We start from the raw sequence: 15,765 nt of genomic DNA, 5'->3' as shown, positions 1-15,765 counted from the left end.
CTCTGCTGAATCTACGTCACACCCTATAGCCATAGGTGTCCCTTAGGGTTCTGTCCTGGGCCCTCCTCTTCTTCCTCTATACTATTTCACTTGGTGATTTCATCAGCTTCCATAGTTTTAATTATCATCTCTATGCTGAGGATTCTCAGATCTACCTATAGTGCTCTAAATTCTCTGAACCTCCAATTTTTTCTTTTTGGTGAGGCAATTGGGGTTAAGTGACCTGCCCAGAGTCACACAGCTGCTGAGTGTTATGTGTCTTGAGGTCAAATTTGAACTCAGGCCCTCCTGACTCCAGGGCTGGTGCTCCATCCACTGAGCCACATAACTGCTCCAGAACCTCCAATCTTGTACTTCCAAATTGCCTTTCATGTACCTTCAACTGCATGTCCAGTAGAAATCTTAAATTCAACATGTTCAAAATGGAACTCTGTTATCTTTTCCCCTAAATCCTCCCTACTGCCTACTTCCCTCCCTCAGGCTCACAAGCTAGGAGTCATCCATGACTCCTCACTATTTTTCACCCCTTACATCCAATCTGTTGCCAAGGCTTGTTGATTTTATAACATTTCTTGAATATGCCCCTCTCTCCTGACACTGCCACCACTCTTGTGTAGGCTCTTATCATCTCACATCTGGATTCTTGAAATAGCCTGCTTGTGGGTCTGCCTGCCTCAAGTCTCCCCCCCACTCCAATCCATACTCCCTTCAGTCACTGAAGTGATTTTCCTAAAGCACAGGTCTGACCATGTCATCCCCTTACTCAGTAAACTGAAGTGGCTTCTCATTGACACAAGACTCAAATACAAAATCCTCTGTTTGGCTTACAAAGCTCTTCATAACCTATCCCCCTCCTGCCCTCCAGTCTTCTCACACTTCACCCCCTTCCACATACTCTCATTTAGTGACACTAGCTTCCTGGCTGCTGCTCCATCTCTCTTGCCAGGAATGCTCTCCCTCTTCAGTTCCACCTGCTGGCTTCCCTGGCTTCCTGTAAGTCCCAACTAAAATCTCATCTTCTGGAGGAAGCCTTTCTCAACCCCTCTTAATTCTAGTACCTTCCCTCTGTTAATTATTTTCCATTTATTGGGTATACAGCTTGTTTGTATGTAATTGTTTGCATGTTGCCTCCCCCTTTAGGTCATAAACTCCTTGAAGGCAGAGACTATCTTTTGCCTCTTTTTGTATCCTCAGCACTTAGCACAGTGCCTTGGAATAAATGTTTATCGATTGATAGTGAATGAAGAGACAAAGGAAATGGGAGAGGATTCTTGCTCACCTCTTCAAACCAAAGCGAGAATCGATATCTGTAAAACTCTTCTGAGACTTGCTATTGTAATGCAGAACATTATTTTGCCATTTAGGTAGTAGGGCCCTTTAAGCCATGGAAAGCAAAAGTTGGTGCTTAATCTTGCCCCAGACCTCTTTCCTCCTCAATCTAAACAACAGTGAAATGTATTCTTGCATAGCTGAGCATAGCCCGTACCTCCAACGCAAATGGATAAGAAAGCTTGCAATATAATTGCTTTAGATAATTATGTTTATGTGAGAGACCAGGACACCTGGTCTGGTTTGTGTGATCTCTGATCCGTAATAATGGGGTGCTCGGGTGCTTGTGCTTGTACTTGTGCCCCAACTTCTCTCAGAAACACTGTCTCTAACAACCACTTCCCAGCCCAAGGACACTGTGCCTAGCAGTTATTCATGCATGGGCCTCAGCACGACCCTTATCTCTCTCCCTGGTACAGCTACACAGAGCTGGGCTGTTCAGGCCCCAACCCTCAGATCATGTCTCTGGAAGCCTCCCAATTCCTCAGTAAGTTCCTGTGTTGTGAGAAAGCTTTCCCTTGTTGCAGAGCATTCTCTCATCAAGACAGAGGGAGAGGGGTGTCCTTGGCCAGCCCGAGGACTCTTCCTCCTGCCAGACTCCAAAGATCCATCCCCCTCCCTGTCCGGTGTACTCCCTGTACTTTCCCATCCATAGCCCCCAGACACCTGCACCTTTGGATTACCTCATCGGTGTTCCTGGCATTTCTTTCCCATGCTCTTTTCCATATAAACCCTAGCTCGACTCCTGATCGGGGCTGCTTGATTTGGATGTGCATACCCCTTGCAGCCGTGCACTAATAAAATCCACATTTTAAATTACATCTGGGTCTCACCCGCTGATTTCTCGGTACAACACTATTACATCTGTGCTCAGAATGTAGAAATCTGTTATCTACAAGAACTAAGGTGCTACAAAAACCTACTTGGTTTGAGATGACCATTATTGTAATTTTGGAAACAAGGAGAGATCTTCCCAGCATTTTAGGGATTTGAGGGGATATAGCAACAAGAAATCTGCTGTCTACAGAAACAAAATAACTACATCTTCAAACTTAGCAGCTCAAAATCTGAACGGACATTCTTATTATTAAGGAGGACATTTGTAAGCTGGAAGAGGTAACCAGAGGAAGGTAACCAGAATGTTGAAGGGCCTTGAAATTATGCTTGAGATCAATGACAGAAATCAGGTTCTTTAGCTTGGGGACAGACATGATAGATGTCTGCAGATATTTGGAAGGAGTCATTTGGGGAAAAAAGGGATTCAATAGGTAAACTTGAAAAAAAGAAGGAAATTATGTTCAAAGGGCTGTGGGGACAGAAGAGCACTAGTTCACTGTTAACGGAGCTGTAAATTGGCCTAAACATTCTAGAAAACAATTTGGGATTATAAGAAAATTCAGTGACTTCATGACCCTTGATCTAGCAATCTTACTGTTGAACATATTCCCCAAAGAGGAAAAAGACAGAAAGGCCCCATATATACCAAAATACTTATACCAGTTCTTGTTGTGGTAGCAGAACATTGGAAATAAAGTGGTTGCCTAACCCCTAGGAATGGCTGAACAAATTGTGTGAATGTAATGCTATTATACCACAAGAAATTTTGCACAAAGCAAATAAATGCAGCTAGGATAAGAGGGGAAATTGTTGACTGGGAAAAAAAATCTTGGCATAAAATATTTCTGATAAAGGTGTGATATACAAAAAACAGAAAATCTGCACTATAAAACTAGCCATTTGTGAATTGATAGGTGATCAAAAGGATATAAACAAGCAGTTTACAAAAGAATTACAAACTACTAACAACCACATGATTTTTTCCAAATTACTAATAACTGAAATGCAAATCAAAATAATAGCTTGTATTTGTGCAGTTTTTTTAATAATAATAAAGGTAGTTAACATTTACATAGCACTTACTATATGCCAGCATTGTGCTAAGCACTTTACAACAATCGTTTCATTGGATCTCATAACGACCCTGAGAGGTGGGTGCTATTATTAACGCCATTTTACAGAAGAAACTGACGCAAAGACTTGCTCAAAGTCACATAGCTAGTATCTGAGGCTGACTTTGAACTCAGGTCTAGCACTCTATCCACTGGGCCACCTAGTTGCCTCTAGTAAAATAAATGAAGCAGCCCTAGCCTTGTAGAGATTGTATGGAATTTCAGTCAGTCCTATGCTCAACCGAACACAATGGAAGGTGTAGCTGTGATCCTTCTTCCATTTCTCCCACTGCCTGCCTCCGCAGAGCCCCCTAGAAGTGCTGTAACTGACAAGGGATGTTCTTGATACTAGGAAGAATGCTAAGGGCACCTTCTATGTAGACCCTGTGCAATCAAGCAGTCTGCAACACTAGTGACCTCATCATCTGACATGACAGGTATTCCTAGTTAATCTAGAATTGTCCTATATTTGCTACACATCTTGTGGCTGTTCGATAAAAGCTGCTTTAATTACTAAGCAGTCTGATTTCTGTTGTCCCTCTATGCCCTGAAATTCCTAGCAATGTATGAGCAGGGGAGTGAGGGCTGTCCAGATGCTCATCCAGCAGACAGATGTAAGTCTTCAGCTAAGACTATGGTTGTACTGGAAGTGTAACATCTCAATCAAGTATTTACTAAGTGTCTATCCTATGATAGGCTCTACATATTTCAAGCTCAGGAATGTAATATCCTACCATGTTCCTTGGACCCCTGTCCCATGGGCTACACCTATATTGCAAAACAAAATACTGGAGTCACCAGTCTATACGTAAAATTGGGCATCTCTCATCGATTTCAAGCGCAAGATGCTTGGAAGGGCAGAAGTCCTGCAGATACTAAAGTTCAAGAACAGTACACAATCAGTTCCTGGGCTGTTTTTTTTTCTTTTAAAACAATCTGCATATTTATTCTTTATTAGTATTGATAGTTTTTGACACCACAAATACTCCCCCCAAAAAAAACAGCTGAAGAACGCTCCCCCCAACACTGATTGCACAATACCACTTAATAGTGATTATGACTGACAGCACATGCTTTTTTTAGTTTATCCATTATTTACAGAAAGGAAGTGTGCTTTAATAGCTTGATACCAACTTTGTTCATACATTCGACCTGAGTTTTGTTGCCTTTTAGTGTTATCTTTATTTACATTCTAGTAACTGTTGGGTATATTGTTCTTTTACCTGCCTTCTTTATTTTGTCACTTCTTACAAGTTTAGCTAGGTTATGAATGGTGAGAACTGGGCACCAGAGTCTCTGAGTAGGAAGCTGGCATAAAGTGATGGGCTAGGCAGGTACCAGGCAGAAGACTTAGCTGACTGAAGCAGGGTCAAGAGGATACAGAAGGCCTCTGAAAGGGTTGGGCATGAGAGAAGCAAAGAACTGATGAGAAGACTGGATTCCTGATTTTCATTCTTCTGCCTTAGGTTTAGCTAATGAGAATTCGTGATGAATGGTGTCTCACAAAAGAGAGAGGAACTATTCTTTCTCCATGTTACCCTCAACTGAGTTGCCTTCTCACTTCCCCATTTATTGCCTAGATGAGAGTAACTGTTAGGGCTGATTGATTTCGCAGGGGGTTCTGCCAAGAGTTAAATGACAATCCACTCTCAATTCCTGGCAAACTTCAGGAGTGTCACCTACTAAAGTTCAAACTCTCTTCCCTAGCTCTTGAGGCCCTCTGGTCTGGTCTGGTGGCACTCTACCTTTGAAGCCATGTCTTGTACCCCATGGTCTCTGCTTTGCCCCCACCTCTTGCTCTACTTATTAAGGGTTTCCTATTCCTGAAAGTGCCTTCTCTTCCGTTTTCAATTTATTCCTTAAAGTCAAATTTGAAAATCACATTCTCCAGAAAGCACCCTCTTATTTGATCTGACATGACCTCCCCCCAAAGACTCCCAGTAGCCTTTTATCTCTCTATAGAAGCATAAAATGGGTCATTTTCAGATAAGGAAAAGAGGGCATATTAACAGTCAGGTATGGCTACCTTATTCCTGTCTTAGACCAGAAGCCCCAATAGAGCAGAAGCCATTTCCAAATTAGCTACATCTCTCCCAGTGCTTGGCACAATACTCTATATTGAGGCACTTAATGTTTGTTGAATTAAAAAAAAAACCCAACAACAAAAAAGAAACTCACCTGGGTTCTCACCTTACAAGTTGCTTTTACTGCCTTTCTATAGGTCATTTATTTCATTTTTCCTGTTGTTTCCCTTTCTTCCTCAGCTTTACAGAGGCTTGTGCAGCTCATGGGAAAATACCCTTTGATTGATGGTGAAGCAAGCCACCTACCAGGAAAGACTGAGGTAGTGAGCTATGGATGTGGGGTGAGATGGAGGTTTTCAGATATGGCCAATGTGCTGATTTTTTCCCCTTTTCTGTGATTTCTTTTTTTGTTCAATTTTATTTTGTAACAAGGGAAGAGTCTGGCCGGGGGGGGGGTGGTTGGAAAGTGACAGTAATGTTAGTTTTAAAAAATGCATTAATAAAACTTCTTCTCAATGCCCTGTGGTGATACCACCCTAGAGCATATAACTGTTTTCAGGAATTTAAGAGAAAGTAATGGTTGAGATATTTAACACTAAAGAGCTCTTATAAACAAGGATTCCCTTTTGTTAACATTGGAGGCGACTTGTATTTTGGGTTCAATCATCATGACAAAATTCTGAAATGGCAGGAAATACATAATAAGTCTTTTTACTTAATCCCTCACTCTATGTGGTTATAGAGTACTATGGATAGGTATGTCACAAACCCAACATGCCATTTCAAAGGCTTCCTGATTGACTATAATTGAATTTAGGGCTGCAAATGGACAGGAATACATCTAGAGAGCCCTGGCAAATGAATCCCTAAATTGAACATGAGTATATTCTAGAATTGAAGCTAACATTCTTGTCTAGGGTCACTAAGTGAATGAGATATCATAGAGAGGGGCTTCTGGCTTGGAGAGAAGTATCCAGGGTCTGATAAATTTTTGTTAAAAATTAGTTTAGAAAAGATTGTATCCTTTAGTCTGGAACTAGGTAGACTGTTTTTAAATACTTTCAGATATATACTATTGTATTATTTCAAACTGTGCATTCTTTTCCCTCATAAACATTAGAAAACACATTCTTGAGGTTTGTACTATGTAGAGACGAAGACAAGTGGGATGCTGCTGCTAGAACTAGGAACTACTAATTAGAACTACTAATACCTAGTATTAGTAGCAACAGAGGAAGGATGACAGGGAATTTGGGCTTGGGTTAATTTCTTTTTTTTTTTCTTTTTTTTTTTTTTTTTAATATTTGGCTAGGCAATGGGGTTAAGCGACTTGCCCAGGGTCACACAGCCAGTAAGCGTTAAGTGTCTGAGGCCGCATTTGAACTCAGGTCCTCCTGAATCCAGGGCTGGTGCTCTATTCACTGCGCCACCTAGCTGCCCCAGGTTAATTTCTAAACAAAGTACCAAGTTATCACTTTACCCAAAGAGTTCAAAGAGTTTGGTATTTCAAGTTCAGGTTCGCTGTTCATGGAGATTAAAAAAATAGTGAAAGCCAAAAACTTTGGTGGCTAATGTCAAAGTTCTCTAGAAAAGAGCTGGTACTCTGGGAAGCCGACTATGACCAGTTAGGCCTAAGGTCCAGGACTGGATCCCTCCCAACTCCCACCACTAGACACAATTCAGGCTCTATCACTAAGCCTCAAGTCAAAACTAATGCAGACACAAATAGATACATGAGCAGGGGCTCACGGCCAAAGGATGGTTTTCTTTCCCTTTCTAGACTCTGTATGTCATACATCCACCAAAGATAAGGGTTTACCTGTTGGGCTGTCAGAAACATTTTTAGCAACAAAATGATTTCCTATTTATTGTCAACTTAAAGCATTTCAAATGTATGACCTCATGGAGGAGACCATGTCCAGTCACCCTCTCACAGCAACTCCTTATCACCTGGTACATGTTAAGATCTGAAACTATTTTATTTCTACACTCAGAGAAAGTTCTAAGAAACGTGCAGTCAGGAACTGTGGGAGGACAAACTTTTTCAATATTAAAACGTGTGTGCTTGAGGATGAGACCTCCCTGTTAGCATCTGCCAAGAAGGAATCTGGCCTCCTACTTGAGTCTACCACCTAGGTAACATACTGCTCTATCTCTGACCTCGACACAGGGACTAAGGGATGGTTTCCCTAGGACACATCCTGTAATAGGTCTTTTAAGGCTTTTCCTGAACATTCTGTCCCTTCTCCTAGTAGGAGAGATCTGGATATGGTGCCAGCTTTAGAGTAGTAAGAGAAGGGTTTCTGTGTACTACACTGAGGAGACTGGGATTGGATAAGACCCTACTGGCAGGAACTGTCCTCCATCTGCTCTTTAGTAACAAGATATTAGGAGAAAAGAGGAGCAATAAAGATGGGAATAGGGACTCAATATATTAGACCCTATTTCCAAAGGACTATTATTAACAAGGGCCCCTAAAGGAAGGGGTCTTTGGCTGAAGGTTAGGATGAGACCTCCAACTGCTAGGATAACAATTCAACCTCAGCTTTAGTCCAGATGGGAAGGGGGCTAACAAACCAGGTTATCTTTATTCACAGTTGGGGAGATGGAAAAGGGGTACCCTTGATCAGTCCAAGAGCAAGGATGTTGAATGGGAGGGAAGAATAAAAGATGGAGATTCAGCATTCATCCTCACCCAGCAGGGCATAGGGGTTTGGGCATGCCAGGTTTGAAGGCCGGGCAGGAGTGGGGGTGTCTTCATCCCCCTCACCCTCCTCATCGGCATCTCGGTCCTCCTCTCCCTCCTCTTCCCCAGAACTGCTCAGCTCTTCTTCCTCATCCTCATCCTCACCCGACAGTCCCACCCTCCCCTGCATCATCACCAGCTCCAAGGTTTCTGGATGGGACTCCCAGGAGGCTAGAGGGAATGGGGAGGAGACAAAAAAGAGGATGATGAGGAGTTAGAATTTGGGGAAAGATGTTTGGAACTCTTAAAAGAAAGGCTATGAATAGAGCTAGGCCTGAAAGAAAGGGGACACAGGGCAGGAAGAAAGTGAAAGAGGGGTAGAGAGTGAAGTGCAAGAAATATAGGAGACTTAAGCCCCTGAGGGAAGAAAGTCACAGAAAGCCAGATGCCTAGGTCCAATACGGGAGAGAGGCAAAGACTGTCAGGTTAGATGCCACTGGTGAAGGAAGGCTGGGATTTGGGTGGGAGGCAAATGGGGAGGGTCAGACCCTAAGAACTGCAAGCCTGCTCCTTTTACCTCGCTGGTCACTGTAGCCCGGTGGACGAAGACAAAGGCTGAGCCGTCCATCAGCAGCCAGCCGAAGGAGGCTGTTGGCTGCTCGGTATACATCGTTCCTAGCTGCTTTGGCTGTCTTGTAACCACGCTTCTCAGCCCAGGCTACAGGAAAGGCAGAGGGATGGGGAGACAAGAGGGCAGGAATCAGTTAGTTACCCTGTAGCCTCACAGGCCTTCCCAAAAGGATAAGCCCTGAACAAAAGAGACAAATGGGAGCACATCCAGAAGAAAGTGGCTAGAATGAAGAGGGGTACTCAAAACCCACGTCGTATCAGGGGCAGTAGAAGGAATTGGGAATGCATAGGAAGGAAGGACTTAGGGGAGCCACGAGAGATACCCTTGAAAAAACTGAAGAGATAGCCTTTGGAAGATAAATTAGGTATATCGTAATCCAGAAGATAGAACACTTGAACCAAAAGGTGAGATTTACCGGGGGGGTGGTGGTGGTGGTGGTGGTGGTGGTGGTGGTGGTTGTAGGGAGGGTAGGAGGAGGCAAATACTTTCGCTCAATAAGAACATTCTAACAATCAGACCTATTCACTGATGGAACTGACTGGCTTGTGAGGCCATGATTTGTCATTGAAGGTATTCAAGTAGATGCTAGGAAACTACTTCTGTAGAGACAAATTCATGCTCCAGGTAAAGGCTGAACTAGATGACCTCTGAAAACCCTTCTAAATCCTAGGACTCTTTTTTAATTTAAATTTCCTCTAACATATTTAAAGCCAAAGAGGTAGTTAGCTGGGAGACACAAAGATGTCGTGATGGAGACAAATAGAGGAATCTTGGAGAAGGGAGAAGAGACAGGATAGGGGAGGCAGAAACTGGCAAGGGGACAACAGGAAAGAGGAGACAAGGAATGAGACCAGAAGCAATGAAATGGCGGGAAGATCATAGGGTTATAGATTTACAGCTGGAAGGGAGCTTACAGGTCAAGTCCAATCCTTTCATTTTAGATGAGGAAACTGAGCCTGGAGAGATTAAATGATTTGCCTAGGGTCATACAGCTACTAAGTGAGGCGGGATGTGAACCCAGCTTTTCCTAACTTCAAGTGCAATGCTTCATCTATTTCACCATGTTGCCTTAACAGAGGAGAAAGAAGGAAATGGTGACTAATAGAATGGGGAAAATAATGTAGGGGAAGAGGGATGGTGGCATTATAAGGATAGGAAGCCTGTAGAACCCACCTTCACAGATATCCCAGGCACACCAAGGAGGCTCATGCCCTGAATCCTCAGCTTCAGGGTGTCTCAGTCGAAGAAGCGCCTGGATAGGTATTCGGGAAGCCAGGTAGCCCACAGATGTGTAGGGCTCCTGGATCTGAGCAATGGGATAGATCCCAGCCAAGACCTAGGAAAAGACCCAGAGGGATTAGTGAGACCCAACATCTTATTGATTCTAAGCCCCATCTCTCACTCTTTTCAGGGAACTAGGGACCTAGGCCCTTTAGTTCACAGTTCATACTCTTTCTCCTTTAGCCCTTAACCTCCTTAGTGCCCCAGAAGCCTGGCATACCTCCCTCCCTCCACCTCTACCTTCCAGTCCCCACACCTGTAGTTGTCGGGGCAGCAGGGAAGGAAAGATGAGGCCAGGGCAGTCACAGAGCCGAACAGTGGGTGTGAGGAAATATGTCTGAAAGTAACGGGTGTGGCCAGGGGTTCTGGAAACGCTCACCACCTTCCGTCCAACCAGCCCATTGATCAGGGATGACTTTCCCACATTAGGAAAACCTGTGGGAAGAACAGGAGCAATGAGAGGAGTAGCAGACAATGAGGAAGGTGGAGAAAGGTGAGAGACAACCTGTGAGAGTTACAAGTTTAGTCAGAGAGAGGGAACGACCAAGTCACAGCTCAACAGAGGGCAGGAAAAAATTGTGCCAACAGGGGCAGCTAGGTGGTGCAGTGGATAGAGCAAGGGCCCTCAGGAGGACCCGAATTCAAAGCCAGCTTCAGACCAAACACTTGACACTTACTAGCTGTCTGTCCCTGGGCAAGTCACTTAACCCCAACTGCCTATAAAAAAAAAAATTGTGCCAAGGACAGACTAACTACATAGGAGATACTTCATCCCTACCAGTTCCAATGCCATCCACCAAAATATCCAGAGTAACACAACTGTCTGCTCCTCTTTCTCCAAATAATTATGGTGTACTCTTTGCCCTTTGTAATCTGAAAAATCCCTTGGTCTCCATCACACCACCAATCACAATAACTTGCTTTTTCACAATTTCAGAACATCCTAGACAGTACCTTCGAGGTAGTTCATCTAGTCTAACACTACTCATTTTACAGATGAAGAAAGAGGGGAAGTGACTTGCTTAAGGTCCCACAAGTAATCAATGGCAGAGCCAGGAATTAAAAAATGTTAGTCCAGTGACCTTCCCATTGTTCCACTGCTTTGTCCCATATTCAAACACTGTTTTAATAAAACAGACAACTTTTAGATAACTTTTCTTTTAAGATAGATAAATGTTCATCATCTGGTCACCACAGCAATATCTATTCTATCCACCCTCCCAAGCTTTAAGCCTCTTTCTCAAAGGAGTCCCTTGGTTAAGAAGAGTTTCTATTAGGTAACAGATTCTACTAGTAGTCTGGGTCACACCCAGCCCTGGCCCAGCAAACTGAAATTGAGAAGGCTTACTAGCCTTCACACTCTGCTACACAGTCCCCAAATACTCAGAATTGCACCTCCTGACACTAGGCAGGGACACTGTTCCTGCTTCCTCACCCACACAGCCAATAGTCACAACTCCATCCTTATATCGTTCCTGGGTTGGGCCAGTTGGTTCCAGAGCTACATCTGTTTGCTGCTCCACCAATACCGCTGGTCCTTCTTCCTCTTCCTCTTCCTCCCCTGAGCCAGTCTCCCGGCTTGCTCCAGCTGCATCCCGGTCCATCTTTTCTTTCCAGCTGCTTAAGTCCACTGACATAGGGAGAGACAGATTGGGAGTTTTCTAGTGATTTCTAAAAAAAACTGTTTCCTTGCATAAGTTTTTTGGGAACATAAGAAAGGTAGCATGGCATAGTGGATAAAGAGGTGACCTCAAAGCCAGGAAGCCCTAGGTTCAGGGCCTGTGTCTGTGACTCAGAGCAAATCACTGAACCTCACATTGTCCCAGGCAACTCTCTCAGACTTATAAAGCAGTTGCAGATCTGCATTGTTAGAAGGAGGCCTTCCTAGGGAGTTCCCTATAGTAATGAAATCACAGATCCAGTCCTCCAAAAAGAAAAAGAAACCAAGAAGATTTTGCTTGAGGAAAAAAAACTCCCAAGGGCCCCAGCTGCCTACACGTACCCTGGACAGTGGAAGATATTTGGCCAGTTTTGCTAGTTCCCTTGATTCTCCTAAAACTGCCATAACTGACAAGCTGACTTCTGGCAAGAGGCAAGGGAAAAAACTCAGATCCTCCCCAACCTTCTTCAGGGCTTCCCTCACATATACACTCAGACCTTTTCCTGCAGTAATGGTCTCACAAGCCCTTAGCAACTGTTCTGGTCCCAGGGCACGACTCCAGACCCTTCCTCGCTTCTGGCGTTTCTTCAAGACTGAAAATAGAAGGGGACAGGTGAAGGGACAATGAGGGCCAGATCCTGTCCCTTCTTCCTGCCCCACCCCTGTCATCCTTGACCTCCATTCCATAAAGCCCTTATAACCCTGTATCCCCCAGAGGGCACCATATGTTCTTCCACATATCCCTATATTATCCAAATTCCACTCACCAGTCTTTGGGTCCTGTGGGGTTTGGGGATCCCGAGGGAAAGATGTGAAAAGAACAAGGTGGAGCCGGGGGTAGTGCAGGCGAAAGTGATACTTCCAAGCTATGACGAGAGCTGGGGGAGCCAGGTCTATTTTGTTCAGCACTAGTATCAGTGACAGACCTAGTTCCCCTGTCACATACTCATATAAAGCTGGGGGAAAGTTGATGACCTGTGCAGGGTGAGGGGGAGAGAGGGTATGAAGAAGTAGGAATGAGAGTGTTACCTAAAAACCTTCAATTCCTCTCTCCCTGATCTACTAGGAATGATTTTATAGGCATCAGCTTCTACAGCTGTAGGATAGTAGATAGCCAAATGAATAAAAGAAATCCAATGAACTCTAGGCAAAAGAACACTTGAGAGAAGGTAATAACGTGATGTTCTAGGGGAGGTACGGCTAGTTGGTTCGAATCAGGGAATAAGAGAGAGAGAGAGAGACGTCTGATAACAGGAAAAGTGAAACAGGAAGGCCAGGTAAACTGCATGAACAGCAGAGGCAGGATGAAGGATAGAATAGCTTTTTTTATTTCTTATCAAAAGAGAAAACTACAAATAAGCCCTTGCTCTTAAACTAGAAAGGAGTTACAACTGGAGAAGTGCTGTTGTTTAATTCACAGCAGTCTGAAAAGTCAGAGTAGAGGAGAAAGTGTTGAGAAGGAAGGGAAGGGTGTGAACAGAAGGTACCCAAGAGTTACTTAGCTAGTTCCTAGAGAAGCACCTCAATTTGTTCCACCTTCCAAAACTACAAAAGTAGTTGGACTGGCTGAGAAAGCAGCCATTAAGAAGAAAAAAACTAGAGTCCTGTCTTACGGAGGGAAAAAATCTCTCTTTCTCCCCCCTCCACTCTTAACTTTTAGTTTTCACCAATCTATTGTCCCATTTGCTTGGCTCCTCTTACTTACTGGATGTCGTATGTCTGTGATGAGGAGAACGATATCAGACATCTCTAGCACTCGCCATAACTGTCGCCAAGTCTAAAAAAAACATAAGTGAGGAAAATCTGAAGCTTGTGCTGCTAGTCACAGATCAGTGACAACTTGCAACCAGCAACTCCACAAAGGCCCATGTGTCACCTACCCCGCTCTCCCTTTCTTCAGAGACAATCCAACTCTCCAGATGGATCATATAATACCCTACTCTTATTTTACCTCCAGGTTGTGTTCAAAGTAGCTGAGCTGCTCAGAAGTGTAGGACCCATGGATCTTCCCCAGATACTCTTGGAAGCTCCGTTCCTCCTGGCTCATCAATTGCTCCCTGGACATCTCATAGTTCCAAGGGGGGCGACGGGGAAAGTCTAGGTCTGAGAAAGCAAAGTGAAGGGAAATGTGGGCGCTCTCAGGACCCAAGATATCTGGCACCACTTTTTGCCAGCTCTCTCCCTTCTCCCACCTTCTACTCCCCTGAGAACCAAGTTTTCTGCATCTCAAGCCTTACTGGAGCCTGGATGGTAGATGTCTCCAATGTCAAGCTCCAGAGATTTCTCACTGACTGGCTTCAGCACTTGTTCTCGAGCAGCCCTCTTTCTCCGCTCCACCTCTTCCCGGCTCTCTCTTTCAAAGTGTAGTCTGTATCTGGGGAGATGTTTACATAGACATTCATCTTAGCATTTAGTGTCCACAAAGCATAATTTTCCAGATTCCCCTTCAAAACTGTAAAGGCGTTTTCTCTATAAGGATCCAGGTATCTTAATCTGTTTGCCTCCAAAGCCCCCCTTTTCTACAAATAAAAACTTTCTCCACTCTCCCAAAAGAGCCAATTGCCCTCAGGATAACTAAGGAATCCAAAGTCCTTCCTACAGAATTTTTACCTCAGCATCTCTTGAGCCTTCTACCTAGCCCTCCACCTACGCACTACCCTCCATTAATTTCGGGACAAGGAGGGGAAATCCCAAGTGCCAAGTTCCCCACCCTTACCTATTGGGGTCATAGCGATGGCCAGAGCCGTGGGTTGGCTGCTGGTTGAGGCGACGGATCTGCTGGGTCACAGATTCTCCATCGGAGGTGTCGGTCTGTTCCTCCCTCCGCTCCCGGCTCCCGCTGCGGCTGTTGGAGCTGGAGCGGAACCCATCCTGCAGCCCTGCAGGCAGATGGCATCACCTGACGCCCAGCTCTCAGACACAGGCGCAGGCATCGGATTCGTCCAGCTCTCCCCTTTTAACCCAACTTCTGCTCCCCATAGCCACCCAAGCATTCTGCCTCTCGACCCAGTTTTCTCTTTCCTTCTCCTCCACACCCCCGAAAAGAAGCCTCCCAGGACCAGGAGGTAGGAGACAATTCTTTCCCACCTCCAGCATCCATTTCATCAGATGTGAGGGCCCCTCTTCTTCCAACTAAAGGGATCCTCCTCTTCTCCAGATGTGGTGGAGGTCGGAGGTTCTTTCTTCTCCTTTCTCCTTTCGATGGGAAACGGCTGGCTCTGCCCGCCACCCGCCACCCTCCACCCTGGCTCCAGATGTAGAGTTCATCCCTTTCTCGAGTTGTACGGGAGACTCAGGCCCCGCCCCCCTCCTCTCCCTCCCTCACTTACCTCGTTTCCTCTCGCGCTTGTCCTGCAGCTGTTTCTTCTTCTGCTTCACGCTGAAAGGCTTCTTCCTCGGCATGGCCCGGTCTGGCTCCCGTTGGTCTCCAGCCCTCTCCGGGGTCCAGCCGCCGCCGCTTCGCTTCTACCGACACCTCCCCCGCCCCCGGGCTGCCCCAGCCGCGTAGGGCCCGGGACCCTTGGGGGCGGGGCTCTGAGGTGACGTCACGCGGAGGGTCAGACCAAGTCTCACCTTCTCGGGGAGGAGGGGGCAGTGCGTTGTGGGTAGGGGAAGGCGGGACGGGCCGCAGGTGTCTTTTGGAGGGGAAGGGGTTCAGTCACTTCCCTCCAAGTAAAGTACAAGAGTGTGTGTGAGGTTAAGAGAAGTGCAAGGGCGGGGAGACGCGCGAAGTGCCGGCCACACGCCAATTCCTCAGGAGTCCCGGGGAGGGACGGGGGCGGTTCTTGGCGGTGTGGAAGAGGGAGCCGCTCCGGGGCGCCGACCGAGCGTACTGACTTCGTCACGGGCGATACCAATTCCCATTCGGAGAAAGGGGACGAGATAACCATCCTTACCTTTCCTTCCTGGAGAGAATCTACCCACTTACCTGGTGGGGTGAGTGGACTCTACCACTTGTGAGGTGGGAAAGAGCATATGGCTAACCCAAAGTGATCTAGAAGAGGAAGGAGGTTGATCATACCTGAAAGGAAAGGGGGGGAGGGAAGGGAGAAGAGGATGATGAGGTACTAGGTTGCCCTGGAGAGCCTTTCAGAGAAGGTCAGAGGTCATGGCAGAGGAGCCACGAGACACTGCACCTAGTGGAAGTTTAAAAAAAACTCAGGTGGGAGTTGGCTAATAATCGTGGGGTGTAAAAGGTTGTAATT

The 15,765-nt window shown here is 45.5% G+C and overlaps 1 protein-coding gene across 1 annotated transcript; it reads right to left on the bottom strand.

Annotated features, from left to right (window-relative positions):
* Nucleotides 1-4,190: 4,190 nt before the first annotated feature.
* Nucleotides 4,191-15,729, bottom strand: GNL1 (G protein nucleolar 1 (putative)). Its single transcript, XM_020974108.2, has 12 exons — nt 14,890-15,729; nt 14,277-14,439; nt 13,798-13,934; nt 13,512-13,663; nt 13,266-13,337; nt 12,328-12,535; nt 12,058-12,153; nt 11,336-11,530; nt 10,157-10,335; nt 9,793-9,955; nt 8,566-8,706; nt 4,191-8,219 (listed from the first exon to the last, which is right to left on the bottom strand). The coding sequence occupies exons 1-12, from the start codon at nt 14,960-14,962 to the stop codon at nt 7,981-7,983; spliced, it is 1,818 nt and encodes a 605-aa protein (XP_020829767.1). The 5' UTR covers nt 14,963-15,729; the 3' UTR covers nt 4,191-7,980.
* Between the last annotated feature and the right edge of the window lie 36 nt (nt 15,730-15,765).

The sequence above is a fragment of the Phascolarctos cinereus genome, unplaced genomic scaffold (assembly GCF_003287225.1).
Source record: "Phascolarctos cinereus isolate Bilbo 61053 unplaced genomic scaffold, phaCin_HiC Scaffold_5;HRSCAF=322, whole genome shotgun sequence".
NCBI classification, from domain to species: Eukaryota; Metazoa; Chordata; class Mammalia; order Diprotodontia; family Phascolarctidae; genus Phascolarctos; species Phascolarctos cinereus.
This window is presented reverse-complemented; position numbering and strand designations above follow the sequence as displayed.

Excerpts from the sequence above, each read along its gene's own strand:
- GNL1 (XM_020974108.2), bottom strand. The coding sequence starts at position 14,962 with ATGCCGAGGAAGAAGCCTTTCAGCGTGAAGCAGAAGAAGAAACAGCTG. Across the intron at positions 14,440-14,889 it reads CAAGCGCGAGAGGAAACGAG|GGCTGCAGGATGGGTTCCGC; the intron begins GTAAGTGAGGGA and ends ATCTGCCTGCAG. Across the intron at positions 13,338-13,511 it reads ACTTTGAACACAACCTGGAG|ACTTGGCGACAGTTATGGCG; the intron begins GTAAAATAAGAG and ends TGTTTTTTTTAG.